Source organism: Schistocerca americana, chromosome 2 (genome assembly GCF_021461395.2).
Source record: "Schistocerca americana isolate TAMUIC-IGC-003095 chromosome 2, iqSchAmer2.1, whole genome shotgun sequence".
NCBI classification, from domain to species: Eukaryota; Metazoa; Arthropoda; class Insecta; order Orthoptera; family Acrididae; genus Schistocerca; species Schistocerca americana.
In genome coordinates, this window is record NC_060120.1 from 236,994,143 (window position 1) to 237,013,401 (window position 19,259).

Genomic DNA, 19,259 nt, shown 5'->3' on the forward strand with positions numbered 1-19,259 from the left:
GGGAGAGAGGCGAGGGGGAGGGAGAGAGGCGAGGGGGAGGGAGAGAGGCGAGGGGGAGGGAGAGAGGCGAGGGGGAGGGAGAGAGGCGAGGGGGAGGGAGAGAGGCGAGGGGGAGGGAGAGAGGCGAGGGGGAGGGAGAGAGGCGGCGAGGGGGAGGGAGGGAGGCGGCGAGGGGGAGGGAGGGAGGCGGCGAGGGGGAGGGAGGGAGGCGGCGAGGGGGAGGGAGGGAGGCGGCGAGGGGGAGGGAGGGAGGCGGCGAGGGGGAGGGAGGGAGGCGGCGAGGGGGAGGGAGGGAGGCGGCGAGGGGGAGGGAGGGAGGCGGCGAGGGGGAGGGAGGGAGGCGGCGAGGGGGAGGGAGGGAGGCGGCGAGGGGGAGGGAGGGAGGCGGGGAGGGAAGGAGGAGGCGAGGGGGGAGGGAGGGAGAGAGAGAGAGAGAGTGTGTGTGTGTGTGTGTGTGTGTGTGTGTGTGTGTGTGTGTGTGTGAGAGAGAGAGAGAGAGAGAGAGAGAAAGGGGGCGGAGGGGATATAGTGTCGCGATAACCTGCTTAGGTGGTGGATGCAGTTCTCTCAGCAGATGCCGAATGCTTTGTGGACTGATGGTAAAGCAAGATTTGTCATTAAAAACTCTCAAATGTTAATAGGGGAAGATATGAGAGCAAAGGGGTGGATCACGGTTCGATAGGAGGAGTGAACTGAGTCAGGCAGAGTTCAACATTGGTTTTTGGTCGAGTCTGGTTGGTAGGGTTGGTGGTGAGAAAATGTTTCCAATGTAGGTATCTGGAAAAGGATAGAAGGCCTTTAACAAGTCTAGCATGATGGCATGGGAAGGTACGACCTTCGGAAAGAACTGATAGTTCTGTGGGACAAAGGTTTTAGGAGGAAAGTGTCACGACTGTATTTCGTGTCTGTTTGGATTCAAAACTCTGTATGGTGGTGGGAGGGAATTTCTGAGGAAGTGGTAAATGTAGCAAGGCAGGGTTTGTTGGTCATGAGGGTCCAAGGCAGAAGCAAGAGGTTAACAGGTTGGACTATTTCTTGAGGTGGCATGGTGTGTACTGCTCTAGTTCCTTGGGAGGTGGGGGGGGGGGGGCAAGAATTTCAGTGGGAGAGATGGGAGAGAGGAATTTGGAATTACAGAGTAGAAGAATTTTATGGATGGAGAAGAGATACTGCAAGGAAGTTTGGGCCTGATTTACACGATTTTGCAAAATTAGGCTGATTAGGACTGTGCACTGGCAGAATCTGAACAGATGGAGGTCATTGTGAAATGAGAGATTGCAGTCAGACATGGGTAATTTGATGTTAAGACCAAGCGGGGGGGGGGGGGGGGGGGGGATTCACGAGCCATGCAGGAACAGTATGTGGGACTGGGTTTTGGCTACGGACAAGGAAAATTTCCTGTACTGGTGCAGATGGAAGGAGAAAGGATCCATGATGGATTAAAAACACAAACTACGTAAATATACATGCGAAAAAAACGCAAATATTCAAAATACGTAAAAATACATGGGGAAAAAAATCACAAAAAAGACAGAATTGATGAAGTATGGGGGGAAAGGGTGGAACCTGGGGGAGAAGGGCCAATAGTGAAAGGTAAAAAATGAACCAAAATCGATGTGAAAACACAATAAGATCATAGACAAAAATAAATAATAAGATGAGAATGTGGGTTTCAGGGCAGTGAACACATATGTATGAAGAGGAGGGACAGCAGATGCGATTGTATTAGATGTGGTTAGGATGCGCATACTGGAATAACAGAAGAGAATGGGAGGGGAGTGGGGTTAGGGAAATGGGTGGTCGGTAGATCGAGGTTCAACAAGTTTGTGTGACACAAGAATGTACAGCAAAAACAGGCGATAATTATCGAAAGTGAGGCAGGAAGATGAGCAATTTGAAGGTCTAAGATTAATTATGTCAGTGGCAGTATTGTCTTCTTGAGATGCTGCATCAACAATCAGCGTAGTCATGTAGCTGTGTGTTGTTCACAGACAATATGGTTGATACAGTGTGAATCACAAGTCAGAACAGGGCAGTTCAGGTAAAACACAGGAAAGAAGAGAAATAAAAGGGTGGATATTGAGTAAAGTAATGCAATAGAGAACACTAACCAAAGAAAACAGCACTGTGTTGCAGGATAGAAGAATACTTACGCAAAATATAAAGTTCAGGATTGAATAACTACAATATTGTAAATATAGATTGCTGCTCACCATATACAGGAGAAGTTCAGTCGCAGACAGACACAAGAGAAAGACTGCTAAACATGTGAGCTTTTGACCAAAATGCCTTCAACTTAAATAGAAAACACACACACACACACACACACACACACACACACACACACACACACACACACACTTGTAGAATGCAGCACAGTGGTTGTTCTGCAACCTGCAGCTCTGCAATCCTAAATGCCTGTATACTAGGTATCACAATGAAGCGCTCTTCCTCCAGGAATTAGAGCAGCAAGCACATCACCTAAAACACTGTCCAATCTCTTCACTTTGAACTCCCGCCTTGGGCTACCATTATCCACCACTTCCACAACTTCAAAGACCTCCCTCAAATCCCCTCATAGCTGAAAAACCCTGCTTCACAGATCTACTACATTTATGACACTCTAAGAAACTGTTTCCCACCATCATACAGAATCCAGAACATAAAAGGACCCAAAAAAGTCATGAACCTTTCCTCCAATAGCTTATTCCCACAGAAATATCAGTCCCTTCCAAAGGCTTTACCTTCAATCATCATACTAGCCTTGTTAAAAAGACCTTCTCTCAATCCCTACAGTGGCATAGTTTCTTGCCACCAACCCTACCAATCAAACTCAACTCAAAGCCAGTGATGAACCCTGCGTGACTTCACTCCTCCCCCCACTGCCCCTAATCATCCCCTATTGACATTCCAGAATTTTGTTAACCTCAAACCTTGCCTCACCATCATTCCACAAAGTATTCAACATGGAAATTAACCTCACATCTGCAGAGTGAACTGCATCCCCCAACTACATATCTGATCCCAACCTTTATATATATATATATATATATTCTGGCCAGTTACAGTGCTCTCACTGAGGGAATCTCTGATCTCAACACCTTCAGGCTATTACCCATAACCTGTGCTCCTACCTCAAAGACACCAAACACTTCATGCACCAATTCTCCACACCTCCTGTTTCTTAGCATATGGCGGCCTGTTCATCACTATTGATGGCACCTGTCTCTACACTAACTCCCTAACGCCAATAGCCCTGTTGCTATGCCCAACTGATTCTAAACCTACACACTCCTTCCTGATCACCACGACCAATATGTCCTCACCCCACAATTACTTCATCTTCGAAGGCATCACCTACAAACAAATCTGTGATACAACAATGGCACTTGTATGGCACCGCCCTCTGTAAACCTTTTCATGGGTCATCTAGATTAATCTATCTTACCCAGAATCCTAAACCCTTCACCTGGTTCAGATTCATTGATGGTCATCTTTGTGATCTCGATTGAGGGTGAAGACATCCTATCCACATTCCTACAGAAACTCAACACCTTTTCCCCATTCACTTCACCTGGTCCTCTTCATCCAACAAGCCACCTCCATTGATGTTTACCACCTTAAGACGGTGACATCAGTAACTCTGAACATATCAAACTTATCAACCACCAGAAATACCTCCACTTCAACAACTGCCATTCATTCTGTACCAAGAAGTACATTCCGTACGGGCTAGCCACCTCTACTACTGCATCTGCACTGAAAAGCAATCCCTCTCCAAGTATACAAAAGGCCCCACTGAGGCCTCCACAGGCCCAAAATTATCCTATAAACTTTGTACAGAAACAGATCTCCCATGCCTTCTCTCTTGAGTCACCTACCAACTCCCACATCCCACTGTCCAGGCACAAAGGAGCATTCCCCTCGTGACTCAGTACCACACAGGACTGCAGCAGCAGAATCACATTCTCTGTCAGGGTTTCGATTACCTCTCATTGTGCCCTAAAATGAGGAGTATCGTACCAACTACTTGTCGCGCCCTTCCTGGTGGTATTCTGCCATCCACTGAACCTATGCAATATCCTTGCCCATTCCTATTCCACCCCTGCTCCCAACCCCTTCCCTCATGGATAATATGCCTGTAATAGATTTAGATGCAAGATCTGCCCTGTACATTCTCCCACCACCACCACCACCACCACCACCACCACCTACTCCAGCCTGGTCACAAGGATCACCCATCTTATCAGAGGCAGGGTTAACTGTGAAAGCAGTTATGTGATCTACGAACTAATCTGCAATGACTGTGCCGAATTCTATGTGAAAATGAAAACCAGCAAGCTGTCTGACCATACGAATGGAGAGCAACAAAATTTGGCCAAGAGAGAGCTGGACCACCCAGTAGCTGAAAATGCTGCCCAGCATCACGTGCTTCATTTCAATGATTGCTTTACAGCCTGTACCATCTGGATCCTTCCTGTCACACCAGAGTTTCTGAATTACAATGGTGGGAACTTTCCTTGCAATATATCCTATATTCTTGTAACCTCCCTGGCATCAACCTTTGCCAGTCTCTCTCTTTCTCCCACCTATTCCATTCCCTGCTCCCACTCCAGCACTGCACACCCACACTCACCCACTGGTCTCTTCCCTGTTTTTACCCTTCTCTCCTTTTCTGCTCTCCCCCCTCCTTCCCTCTATCCAATCACCTCAAAGCTCCCCACTGCACTTAGCAGCTTTATTCTGTTCCTACCATGCTCCTGTGTGCTCCCACAACCAGTACTACACTCTCCCCCACTGCTATCCAGCTATCCTTTCCCCTCCTCACCCCAACCTTATCCTCCCTGTATCACGCAGATAGCTCCTCCATCAGGCACAGTTGTTCGCAGTCCGGCACTGGTGGCTAGTGACAGTGGTTGTGTGTGTGTGTGTGTGTGTGTGTGTGTGTGTGTGTGTGTGTGTGTTTTAGAAGAAGTTGTTTTACAAAAGCTCATATGTACAGCAGACTCTGTACCTGTCTGCGATTTAACATCTCCTCTTAATGTTGAGAAGCAATCTATCATTTCCATAATAAAGTCTGCATTTTCAATTTTTGAGCAGTTATCCTCTTTTAGTATTAGCAATTCAATTCCAACTTTGAGACAAAGATGAGTGTGAGTTATGGAGGATTGGTGTCACTCAAGGTGGTGGTTATTAAATTCTTTGAACCTATTGTCTTACTGTAAATGTAACTGCTGTTCAATTCATTATAAACAGCACTGATGGGAAAAAAGAACTGCAACACCAACAAGGAACTGTGTGACATGAACAAAAGTTGGTGTGTGTCTTTCTACATCTGAGATGATACCTATTCAAATTTCGGGCCAGTCCCATAAGAGTGGTGTTTGTAGAACCGTTCTGAAGATGTAAATCATGTTTGCCTGAAACACACACTGTACCAGTTATGAGTTATTGGTTACTTCCGAGAGTGAACGTGCCGAGCTGTAGATAGTCCAGAATGCCTTCACAATGATAAAGATACCATTATCAACACCTCACCAAGTCTGAACAAGGTCAGGAAATAGGGCTATGAGAAGCTGGATGCTCTTTCTACAATACTGCAGAACAACTTGGTAGGGATATAGCCACTGCAGATGATTGCTGGTAGCAGTGGTCATGGTAATGTATACTCAGAAGAAGAACGGGTTTCAGACAGCCACATGGCACTATCAAAAGGGAAGACCATTGTGTTCGGCGTATGACTCCGGCGCATCGTACTTCACCTGCAGCAACAATCTGAGCAGCAGTTGGGCACAACAGTAACACAACAAACTATTACAAATCGGTTACTTCAAGGACAACTCCGTGCCAGATGCCCTGCACAGGGCATTTCGCTGACACCAAACCACCAGTTTGCGATTTCAGTGGTGTCAAGCGAGAGCTCATTGGAGGGCAGAATGGAGACCCATTGTTTTTTCTAATGAAAGCTACAGCCTCGGTGCCAGTGATGGCTGTGTGATGGTTAGGAGGCCAGTTGAGAGCCTGCAACCATCCTGTCTGCATCCTGGACACAGTGGACCTACACCTGGAGTTAGGGGCTGGGGTGCAATTAAGTATGAGAGCAGGAGCACTCTCGTGGTTATTCTATGCACCCTGACTGCAAATTTGTATGTCACGCTGTCGATTTGACCTGTTGTGCTGCCATTAATGAACAGCATTCCAGTGGGTGTTTTCCAACAGATAACATTTGCCCACATACTGCTGCCGTAACCCAACATGCTGTAAAGGATATCACCATGTTGTCTTGGGCCACTGATTCAGCAGGTCTTTCTTCAATTGAGCATATATGGGGCATCATCAGACGACAACTCCAGCGTTATCCACAACCAGCATTGACTATCCCTGTATTGACCACCCTAGTGCAACACCCATGAAACTTCATCCCACAGACTGACATCTACAACCTGTAGAACACAATGCATAAACACTTGCATTAAACATTCTGGCTGTTTTTATTACTGCACCGGCATTTGCCATTTGCAACGGCTTTTCTCGTGCTTACATTAACTTGTGATCTGGCGATGTTAATCCGCTATTTCCTGGGCTGGCCTCTGTGTCTCCTACCTTCAAGTTCCTTGTAAAGCCATTTAATAACTGTTCTCATTTGATCTATCCTCTTTATATGGCCAAACCATGTCAACCTTGGAGTGATCTCTCAGTATTTGTCGGCATGACAGATTGATGATATACTTCCAGGTGTTCGGCTGAGTTGTTTCTATTTTATGCACAATATTTCAAAGACCAATGGCTGAGTTGAAATATTGTGCACAAAACCGATACAACAACTCAGCCAAATAACACCCACAAGCACACCATTAGTTCCGTCATGCTTTATGTTTTCATATAGTGGTTGATTCACTTGTGCTTTTTTACACTCATAATTCCATATCTCATTTATTCTTCCAGACCTTTTTAAGCACTGACCCGAAGAATATCATTTCTTCGGCCTGGAGACTACCACTGTCTCTACTGTTGATGGTAGAAGTTTGAAGGGCATATGTAATGCTGGCAAAAATATGCCTAATAAAGGGTTTTCTTGGTTCTTATAAGAATTGGTTGTCCCACTTCTGTTCTAAATGTATTGCTGATTTACATGCCAGTCTTAGCATCTACAGTTACAATACTATCAAAGTACTGAAAGTAGTAAACTGTTTCTGGCTTCTCTCTATCCAGATTGTTGTTTACATGTAATCTTTGTTTGGTTTGTGACATCACACCTGTTTTTGTGTGGTTGATTTTTAGGCCAAACTGCTTTAGTTGGTGGTTCCATGTGTTTAATTTTTGTTGCATTACTTCTGTGCTTCTATGCATAACATCAACTGCAGAGCAAACATGTTGCATTCGTATGGGCTTTTTGTTTCCTCTCTTCTTCATTTCATCCATGACAGTGATGGAAAGGATCTGTAACAATGCACCGTCCTGAAAAACGCACCATTCTGTTGCACCCTTGTGCTTGTGGGAAACAAGTCAGAATAGCCATCTCTTATCTGGATGTAACTCTGGCAGTGGGTGTACAACACATTTACTTTGCTGAAAAAGAGAGAACACATATCTCCTTACAAGGCATTCCCATCATTTGCCCTGAGGTGAGGTGTCAATCTAGAACGATAAGGATAATGTCTTTTCCTTTTTCCCAGTATTTTTCTGTTATCATTGTAATGCCAAAACTGTGGTGTGTTGTCGTCTAAAGCCATTCAAGCTGTTATTCAAAGATGTTTTTTGAACAGTATTCAATATTTTTCTACATAAATTTAAGTCCGGAGTGTGAGTCCTCTATAGTTGTCATACTTCTGCCCGTTTCCTTTCAAGACGACAATAACTTTCATCCAGTCTATTAGGACTTTCCAAATGGGGTTTACTAACCTATACTGTACAGCTTGTGGAGTCCACAATTTCCAGCAGATTTGATAATTTTTGCAGTATTTCATCTATGTCTGATGATTTGCCTTTGTTCATGCTCTTAAAGGCATTTTCCTCTTCAAGACAGTGGCATGTAACTCCTCTCTTTCTCAGAGTTTCTGATTTTCCTATTTCTTTCTCTATCAGTTCTATTTTAACATACCATATTTCTGTGAATATAGGCCACACTTGAACTCTTTTAACATGAGACTTTAGTAAAAAGTAAATCTCAAATATAGGCCACACTACTAAATTTATGAGAAAGTTCACTTCCATGGTACACTGAGTTGCACCTCTCCTCTCCCTCCCTCCCTTCTTCAAATCCTGCATAACTAAGAGTTACACTTCCAACTCTTCATGGTCCTCATAATCACCGTTTTCATTAAGAACATTCTGTGTGCTTGAGGTTCAGATAAATCAGGCACTACACCTCCAATTATACGTACTACTACTACTACTACTACTACTACTACTACTATGTACATGATACACATACTGAATTATGTTGGCAAATCTGTAAAACAATCAAGCAGCACTGAGTAATATTATGCTGTGTCTTTGGGCCTATACGGAAAGGAATAGCATGTAAAAGAAATACTTCACCAATGGAATTTTCAGTTCTGTATGACTGAGTTTGACAACGTGCGCAATGAAATTATCTATTTGTTTATCACAGAACTACAATACCACAAAAACTGCCTCAAGCTTACGAAAACAGTCTGAAAATTTCCAGCATTACATTATCCAACGTTAGTGCCACATTTTTTATTTACATTCCCAAACAGGGAATGCAGACCAATACCAGTCAATTTTCATATGTTGAACGTTGAAAAGTTTTACAGCAAATAATGTAGGGGAACATAGGGTGCAAATATGTACATGTGGTGCTGAAAAGCACAGTGATGTTTAGCATTGACGACAACTGCCACTGTATGTGGCTTTTAATTGGAAAATCCTCCCCAAGGGAGAAACTCCCCCAGCTGATATTACTATAACAGCCGTAACTTTTAACAGTACTAATTTCAGCTCACAAAGTATGTGTAGGTGTCATTTTGAGATTGACGATTTATGATCTGAGAACAAAAATACTGACTACAGGCCACACCATGATTCGTCAAATAAAAATTTGAAACAGAAGAGTGGCCTTTCTTCACACAAATACAGTATCTTTGTACAAAATAATACTTCATCTCTTTCTGTTATGTCCTCATGTTGTCATGTAACGGCTCCATAGCTTTTTTCTTTTTTGAGCAAATGTATTCCCATGACTATGTACAGCAGTCTCTTGTTGTTTTTAGTCTTCTTGCAGTTTCTCAGAAACCTCTGTCCAACAGTTTTCTTTTTCAAATCACTCTTCATTCTTCTCTAGTTTTTATCTAATTCTTTAAGCCTACCTATGTTCTTTTCTGTACCTTTCTAGTTCTCCTTATCTCTCTCTCTCTCTCTCTCTCTCTCTCTCGATTACACACTGACAGGAATTTTGTCCACTTTTCTTCTCCAGTTGCCAATTCATTTCTGGGTAACTCTTCACAAAGTCTTCTTTTAATATTTCTTCCATTTCTCAGATTTTTCCAATACCCATATTTTTATTTTTGGTTTGCACCTTCTTCCTACCTTACCTTAATTCTTAGAGTGACACTAAGCAGTCTGTGACTGTCAAAATTTCCACATGGAGAACTTTCGCCTCTGTGAATGAGGCCTGGCTTCTTCATTATTAGAGATGACATTACCAAAGATTTCTGTTACCCATGGCAAATATACCCAGTGGTTTTGTAGCTAGTGTATTTCCTCAAATAGGTGTCCCTAATTATGAAATTAATCCTCAGACAGATGTCTAGAAGGTATTCACCTTCTCTGTTCCTGGTTTGAAAGCCACTACGGGACAAGTGAACTTTCATACCATACCTGGTCCTCACCAACTTGGACATTCAGATCTTCCAATTATATTGTCTTCCTGTATAAGTTCTTTCACATCCCCAATCTGTTGATTGCATGCAGTGCGTAACCCTGAACAATAATCAGGATCTCTCCATTTACCTTTCTTCATTGTTTTAACTATTGTCTCTTTGACATATGCTACATCACAGATATAATCTGCAGTCTTACTGACAAATTCTGCACCATTACATGATCCTTTGTCTCACTCAGTCCTAAGACCTCATTCTTCCTTATTTCCATAATATATTATAGTACTAGAATGAAAAATGCTATCGTTGCAGAAAAGAAAGGTGACTATGTCCTGGGCAGAGTTAGGAATATAAAAGACATTTTGACTTATCTGGCAGCTACAAAGACATTTAGATCACAACATCTAAACACGATTGAAGTTTTTCAGTTGTTGTATTAGTACCTATGTCATTTTACATAACACATCATGTGAAGTACAGTAACATGACATATGATGTCATTCATGTAAGATGACACACGCCATCATGTCATCCAACATTTCATTTGTCACGTCGTACAATATGACATGGTGTGTCATTGAAGTTTAGGAAACAATCTTCCCCACTCGGAGATATTTCCTATTATAGGTCCTCACCCACTCCTATTGTAGATGTGTTCCGCTCCCCAGAAGCACATAAATGTGTGTGTATATCTGTTTTTATACCTCTCATCACCCACGTCTCAGGTTTGGGAGAGAAATGGTCCCATCAGAGTCTACGCAGTCAATTCATGAAAGAATTACGTTTTACATTTAGTTAGACTTTAAAACATCATATCTCTACAACGAATAAAGAACATTGGACAAAAAAGTATCATTTTTACCTTTATCAATTTATCTATCTTAGTGCTAAATTCAAACCGATTCATAGAAGTTAAGTATAGAAGTGGTGCACTTCAAAAACCTCCCAGAAAAATGTGTTTTCTTGTAGATAAAATGCAAAGCAAGCAAGATTCTTTCATACAGTTGAAACTTAACTTAAACCCAAATACAATACACTGGTGGACCAAATTCAAACTATGAATCTTGCTCCAGTGTGGAGTTATTTAACAGTGACTGTTTTTGCAATTTTAGCTCCATTAAAATCTTTTGCAAAAGCAATTGATTGATTCATACAATTTGCATGGGCACCAGCTAGAATTCATCATTCAAACCTTGCTTAATATACTGTAACACAGCTACAGTAAGATGTTTGAATGGCTATACAAATGGCCAGGGGTCTGGGCTAAACCAAAACAGGAACCGAGTAGAAGACCCCATCCAAACCACGATTCTAAGTGTGGTCTTTTCATACATATTTGTTACAACACTGCCATGCTGTAAAAATATACCACACCATGCCATTTGATTCCTTTTATCAAATTTTATCAAATTAATGCCTACTCCATTTTCTCATAGGCTCTTCTGACAGCTTCGGAACTGTCTGTCTGGAGTGCACTAGTTAGTAATTCTGGCAAGAGCAGACAAAGACAGTGGTCAAGTGTGTGAGGTGTGCTTGCTTGTGTGTCTGCTCTCCATTCTTTTCTGAAGAAGCTTCTGGCCGAAAGCTCTCTGAGTAACAGTCTATTCGTTGAGCCTGCCTACAATACACTGTGTCATCTTTACGGTGAGTAGCAATCTACCCTTTTCGTAACTGTCAACATTTCAACCTGAAAATTCCATTTATGTAAATAAAAATTTAAATGCTCATTTGCTCACGAACTTATATCCCGGGAAGTTCTTCATAGATTCCTTTGGAATTGTTGCATTTGAATACGCTTGTCTTTTATATACCTGGGGTGGAGTGCCAAATATTTGTGTGTGTGTGTGTGTGTGTGTGTGTGTGTGTGTGTGTGTGTGTGCGCATGTATAGTTAATAAAAATGTAATATGTATAATAGATTTATACACCTTATGGTGCCCCAAAGTTATATAACACACACATAATCAAATGCAATGCTGTGTCAAAATTTCAAAGGACTTTGTGAACAATTTTCAGAGATTTAAGATTTTGAAGAAAACTTTTACTTCTACACAAATAAAAATGTAAATGAACATTTATTCAAAATCTCTTATCTCCTAAAGTTCTTCACCAATATCTTTGAAATTTTGTCACAATGTTGCACTTTAATGTGTGTGTGTTTTCATATACCTATTTGTAATATATATAATACAAAGATGAATGTGTAATATTTACAGGGGAAACATAATTACCAAATATCTCAAAAGGTTTTTGACTGATTTACTTCAAATTTTTACACAATACTTTGTTGACTATTTGGACAGACACTGGTTACGTACTTTTAATGTATGTGATAGTTAAACATACGTAACATATAAAGCAGAAACTTTCTAACCAAAAATCTCAAAAGTACTTGACCAATTTACTTCTAATGTTTACACAATATATCAATAAACATATGTACATGTTTAGGACATGTATTCGATATGTAATAGTGAAACATTGTTAGCAAACAGGAAAGATTTATTTATGGTTTATTGCCTTTGATTAGACTGCACTACTACAGAATTTGAATTTGCAGTAACAATAAACCATGCTCAAGATTGGGGGGGGGGGGGGGGGGGGATAGGAGATGGGCAGGATGTGAGAGGAAATGGACACAAAGTGGAAAGGAGGACATCAACAAAGAGGGGGAGGTGGACAGAGATAGGAGGGAGAAGGAGATTAGGACTTATAACCAATTCCCGTACATTATAGAAATGTTAACTCCTTGTGCCAAGTTGGAAAATTAAAAATCGTCACTGATATCATGAAGAAACACAAAATTGTAATCATGGCTCTTCAAGAAATCAGAAACAGTGATCAAGACCCTACGGAATCGGAGGGATACCGACTTTATAAAGAAATCCCTGGAAGAAAAATCATGAAAAACTGTCCCTTTGAAATCTGCAAATAAGACACACACACACACACACACAATTATCAATGCACATGCTCCCACCAATTAGAAAAATAATACTCTGAAGAACAAAGAAGAAACACAGAAATTTTGGGATTTCCTGGATCAAGTCTTAATCAACAGTCCTCCATCGAACATAAAAATTCTCCTTGGCAACTTCAATGCTCAACTGTGGCAAGAAAGAAGATACAGAGATATCACTGGAAAATGGCCAGTACATAAATGGACCAAAAATGGTCAAAGGTTAATTGGTACTTGTAGAAATCCTAACTTGGTCTCAAAATCAACACGTTTTAAAAGAAAACCTCACAAATTAAAAACCTGGAAAAATCTTGATTTCCGAAAGGGCAAATGGCAACTGGACCATGTATGTATGGATAAATTTCACCATCGTGAAATCTCCAACATCAAAGTTTTAAAGGGTAAAGACTCAGGGTCAGACAACCATGTTGAGAAGATCAAAATAAAATTAACACCAATGGTAAAGAAAAGATCTCAGAAAAAAATTGGAAGAAAATTCAACCCAACCATCTTAACAAAAAATGAGGAATACACTAGGAAATCAGATGAAGGATCTATCAACTATAACACACTAGAAGAATTAACCACCAAATCAAAATCCATAGCAGAAGAGTTGGATCCAATAAATCCCAGGGAGAAACATGTGGTGGAATGAAGAATGTGACCAGGCTTTAGAAAGAAGACACCAAGCTTGGATAAAGTACCAACCCCAAAAGTCTGAAGAATCACATCTATAACTAATTAAACAAAGAAAGTCGACCCATAAAATCAGCAGGCAGACAAAATGCAAACATCTTAAAAATACCCTAAAAAAGATAGAAGAGAACTTCCAGAAGAAAGTCGGGAGATTACTACAAAATGTTTGGGAGATATCTCTCAGCTTAAGTGTTGGGGACTCATAATTTTTAAGATAAGTCAGGAAAGTTGGCACATAGTAATCGAGAAAATGCAAAGATCCTTGCAGAGACCATAAACAAAATTTTAAATTGTGATGACCCACTGGAAAAATTTCAAGTAGACACTGAAGCACCTATTTTAACCACCCCAGACTTAATAGATCCTCCAACTATCAATGAGGTAGAGATCGCAATTCAGGAACTAAAAAATGACAAGGCATGTGGCAAAGACCATGTATTAGCAGAAATCTGGAAGAATACTGGAAAACCTGCAGTCACAAATCTCTACCAACATTTAATTGAAATGTGGATCACAGAGAAAATTCCAAAGCACTGGACCTCAGGAAAAACCCATCCATTATTTAAAAAAGGAGATGGAATAAACCCAGATAATTACAGAGGAATAACCCTTCTGGACTGCAGGTACAGCATTTTCTCCTGCATAATTTACAATAGGATCAAAAACATTCTGGAACCACAGCTTGGAGAATATCAAGGAGGATTTCGACCATACAAAAGCCGCTCAGACCAAATTCTTAGCCTGAAACTAATAATGGAGTATTACAAGTATAGAAACAAACAGTTAATCATCTCATTCATAGATTTAAAAAAATCATATTATAGTGTTCATAGAACCACACTTCTAAAAATCCTTAGAGCATATGGCCTCCATCCCAAACTGGTAAGATTCATTCCGCTAACTTTAACCAACACGAATTCAAAGGTCAAGTTTAGAGGAGAAATGTCAAAAGCTTTCACAATAAAAACAGGACTCAGACAAGGTGATAGATTGTCCCCTTTGCTTTTCAATGTGGTCCTCTACCACATCACGACCATCTGGCAAAAATAAAACCCATCTAAAATCAAAATTGGTGGAAAACCAGCAATAAGAGGAAACTGCCTTGGGTTTGCTGACGATTTGGCTCTCTTAGCCCTTGACATGGAAGAAGTTCATGCTCAGATCACAAGTCTCCAGAAAATTGCTTCAAAAAAAAAAAAAAAAAATAGGATTACTAATATCCTCTGAGGAAACTGAAATCATGCCTATGAAACCTCTTTGCATAGATAAAATCTTCATAAATGACCAAGCAATTAACATAGTTCAACAATTTAAATATCTTTGAGAAATTATTTCGCACAACTTGGGTGAGAAAGCAACATGGATAAATAGAACCAACAAAATGAAAAAGGCACTATTTCTAACCTGGTCAACATATAATAAATTACAAAACTATAACTCTCCTAGAAGCAACTTGCGCTTGTGAAACTCTGTTCCAAATGAAAAATGAAGAACAACCGATCAACTCCTCAAGACCGAACGAAGAATTATCAGAACATGCATCAATAAAAAATACCAGGTTGATGGAGTCTGGAGAATCCTCCGTAATAAAACTGTCTATTGTGAGACTGACCCAATCACCAGCACAATGCAGAAGAAAAGAATCTCTTATTTCTTTCATGTCTTACGACTGCCTTACAACTGGATTTTAAAACAATTAGTGATGAGAAGGCTCAGAAAGAAGACAGGAGGACAGTGAGTCAAAGAAATTCAGCAAGATCTTGAAGCAGTCGGTCTCGTAATTATTGATGCAGAGAACACTCTCCTTATGAATCATAAATTTCCAGCAGAAATGACGCACAGAAGATTGGTAGAGATTTCAGACAAGTTAAGAAAATTGCATTTGGAATGAATGAAAAGTACTGGGCTGAGTGCAAGAAGCAAGTAGTCCAATCTTCAAAAAGAAAGTGAACATGGAATGACTCAAGTGGTCCAATGTGGCCAATCAAGATAATAATAATAGAAATGTGTACTTTCTCTCTCTCTCTCTCTCTCTCTCTCTCTCTCTCTCTCTCTCTCTCTCTTTTAAACATTTAAAAATGATGATCTGTCAGTTGAATTAAAAAAACAAATGATGCAATAATCTATTTATACTGGCTGTGCAACCGTGTCAAGAATATGTTTTTTGTTACAAGAGGTAATTTTTAAAAATAATCATCATACAAACATTTAAAACCCAAGTTATTGCTGCACTACACACAAAATAACACAGATGAAGATTTCAATTAAATAAGGCATTGTAAATAAAATTAAATTCAAGCAAAATGAGGAACAGAACTAATGAAAACTATGATGTGGATGAAAATATAAAATGATAATATGAAATTATTATTATTATCATCTTGATTGGCCACATTACAATAATTAAATTAAATGCACAAATATTTCAGAGAAACAAGAATGACAAAGACAAAAATTATAGCAAATCGAAAAGTTAATATGATGATTAATATCGCATGAAAAAGAATAGAAATTAAAAAAACATTACATATAAAACAATGAAGTAAATAAAAATAAAACATTTTGATAAAGATTAAAAAATAAAAAAAGTCTGAAGCATGTGACGGAGTTCGAACCCACAACCTTTTGTACATAAGCCACATATCTTAACCACTAAGTTACGGCATCACTCTGCACAATGTGGTTATTTTTAAGGCTCTAGTCTGTACAAACCATCACATTAATTTCTTTTTCATCAATTTTTCATAAACAAAGAGCCCAATGGCAGCAAGATGTGTGAAGTCTTTCCTTCTCATCCCGCACAGTAAGTCTCCCCCGACCTGCAGTTTTGGGCAACTATCCCAAAATCTACCCCTTTTCCTAGACACCTCTAGTCCTTTTCCTTCACCCTTCTTCCTTGCCCTTAGACCCTGCTGCCTGAGGGAGGAGCCACTGGCTCTGAAAGCTTGACAATCACATCAGTCTTTTATGTGTGTGTTCTGCCACCACTTCGTGAGTAGATTTTCTTATCCATCAAATTAAATAATTTTAACATTATTTTTCACAGTACTATTATAAGAATCTTGTGATATTTTAACATCTCTAGAACCTGCCTGTCTGAGCTTCTCATTAAGCTTAATTTCAATCAATTTTGGACGACTAAACACCGATATTAGCCTAAACAAGAAGTACTCCCAAAAGTTTCAGTGCCCAATCAACCACACAATCAAAAGCGGTTGGCATTCATCCGTTCGGCCTTACTCTGCTCAGCTCATATAGTCCTTTTTGTCTGAAGGTAAGTTTGTTTCTACATGCGACGAGGATTTCCCTGACAGAGACATCATGTACACTATGCAAGCATTCAGAAATCAACTTAGAATGTGTTCAAAAACTGACAGGGATGGGTTTCAAAGTCATATGAATAATTGACAGACTAACGTGCACTGGATGCTAGTCGCTTTGTGAAACAAGGTTTCCCCCCCCCCCCTCAAGAATATCAATTGCCCCCCCCCCCCCCCCTCCCCCCTTGCTCTAGCATCCCCAACAATCATGAGAACAGAACAAGATGCCTATTCACATGTTAAGCATATTTTGGATGAATGTAATTTACTACTCACTGACCATTAGGTTGAAACAAATAAAAGAAGAACCTTTATGGAAGGGAATGTGGGGTGGCAAAATTACAAGCATAGAAACTATAAATAATGGATGTAAAACATCTCTTACCTCAAAGCTCTTTCAAGATCATCATTCCTTTGTTCCAGTTCTCTTGTCCTCTTCATCAGCTCTTGCTTGTGTGCTTCCAATTTTGAGAGTTGTGTATCCTTGGAATCACATTGCCTCTGTAACTGATCTATTCGATCCTGTGGCAGAAGTTAAGTACTGATAGACATAATATTAAAACTGGAAGAACTTAAAATTACACCTTCACATGTATGACAATCAAAACTAGAAACATACTGTATGCCAGTAGACATAGAAAATCATAGTAAGACACAAAACAATGTACTCAATTTTTGAACAAAAATATTAAAAAAAAGTATTTACTTGGAAGCAACAGACAAAAGCTTGTTTCATCTTGGAGAGGGAGATTAAACAATGGGCATAAAAGAATTAGATGTCATTAAATGGAACATTTTCCGTGTGCAAATGAGTCATAATGTGAAAAATCAAATGTAGTTTCTTGATCTTCAGCCTAAAGACTAGTTTGGCACAGCTTCATTGCTCTATCCTGTGCAACCTACATCCATTTGAACCTGCTTACTGTATTTCTTTATCATCCTCTACAACTTTAATTCCCCACACTTGCCTCCAACCCTAAACTGATGATTCCTTGCTGTCTCAGAATGTGTCCTGTCCACTAATCTCTTCTTTTAGTTAAGTTATGCCACAAAGTTCTTTTCTCCCCAGTTTCATTCCGTACTATCTCATTGGTTACATGACCTACCACTCTAATCTTCGGCATCCTTCTGTAACAGTAGTTTTCAAAAATTTCTATTCTCTTCTTGTCCCAACTTTTTATCATCCAAATCTCACTTCCATACAAGGCAACATTCCAGGCAAACACCTTCAGAAATTACTTTCTCTTCTTGAGAAACACTTTCCTTGACACTGCTAGTCTATATTTTATGTCCTCTCTACTTGGTCATCACTAGTTATTTTATGGCACAAACGGCAAAACTCATTCACTACTTTTAGTCTCACTTTTTCTAATCTAATTCCCTCAGCACTTCTTGATTTAATTTGACTTCCATTAGCCTTGTTTTGGTTTTGTTGATGTTCATCTTATATCCTCCTTTCAAGACCGTGTCAACTCCATTCAACCGCTATTTCAAGTCGCTGGCTGTCTCTGGCAAAATTACAATGTCAACAGGAAATTTCAAAAAATTTATTTCTTCTTCTTGAATTTTAATTCCTTCTCCAATTTTTCTTTATCACTTTCTCAATGTACAGATTAAACAACACAGCACTGAAAAGTTAATAAACAATTTGAAAAGGATTAGTGAATACTGTGGCATATTATGGCATTAGCTGCATCTAAACATTCTTCAGAAATGAAGTTCACTCATATGTGGCCCCTCATCCAATAGAACAGAACAGAATATACTTGAGACAGGACACAAAGATGGTGTGATGGGTGGATGCAAGAGATAGGTCTGCTACTTGTCTTTCTCTCTCATGGATGTGACTGCTGGTGCAAGAGTTGCAAAGCAGAATAAGTGAAAGTTGTATTTGTGTAACGTTAGCCATCACAAGCTGAAGACATGCTTTGTTGATGCTCTGTGATTTTCAAATTTTTGGTGGTGGTACACTAATGCTGTAGTGTTCATCTTTGGCAAGCAAGTATAGGTGGTGTCGCAATATCGGCTTAGTAAAAAATCCATGCAGCTCATAGATTTAGTTACATATATATGCAACTTCCAAATTTTCCTTTCTTAGAGGCCACTTGTGGTAACTAGGTTTGATTCAAAATAATAAATTCTAATGTTTTTTCTTTTTGTGTCGTCTCAGCATAATCTTTTATCAATTGTGTGAACACTCACTTGCATCTTGATATCCTGTGTATTTTTGAACATTTGCTATTTCTGTGAAAAACTCTTACCATATCATCGATCACAAAATTAATTCGTGCTTTTTAGGAACTTTTAGCCAACATCCTTGTACAAAACCTATCATTCCCGAATTTCATTGGATACTTTCATAAAATAAAAGATATATTGTCGAGAACTTTCAGAAACGAATACCGTATTTACTCGAATCTAAGCCGCACCTTTTTTTCCG

The 19,259-nt window shown here is 39.9% G+C and overlaps 1 protein-coding gene across 4 annotated transcripts in view; it reads right to left on the reverse strand.

The window, feature by feature from the left end:
* LOC124589120 (nuclear distribution protein nudE-like 1-A) overlaps positions 1-19,259 on the reverse strand; it is a 160,842-nt gene that overhangs the window by 79,376 nt on the left and 62,207 nt on the right. For all 4 annotated transcript variants that reach the window (XR_006976000.1, XM_047131530.1, XM_047131532.1 and 1 more), the window contains exon 4: positions 17,205-17,341. Coding sequence is in view for 3 of the 4 variants with exons in the window: in XM_047131530.1 (XP_046987486.1) it covers positions 17,205-17,341 (137 nt within the window). In the remaining variant the exon portion in view is untranslated. The remainder of the gene's footprint in view (positions 1-17,204; positions 17,342-19,259) is intronic.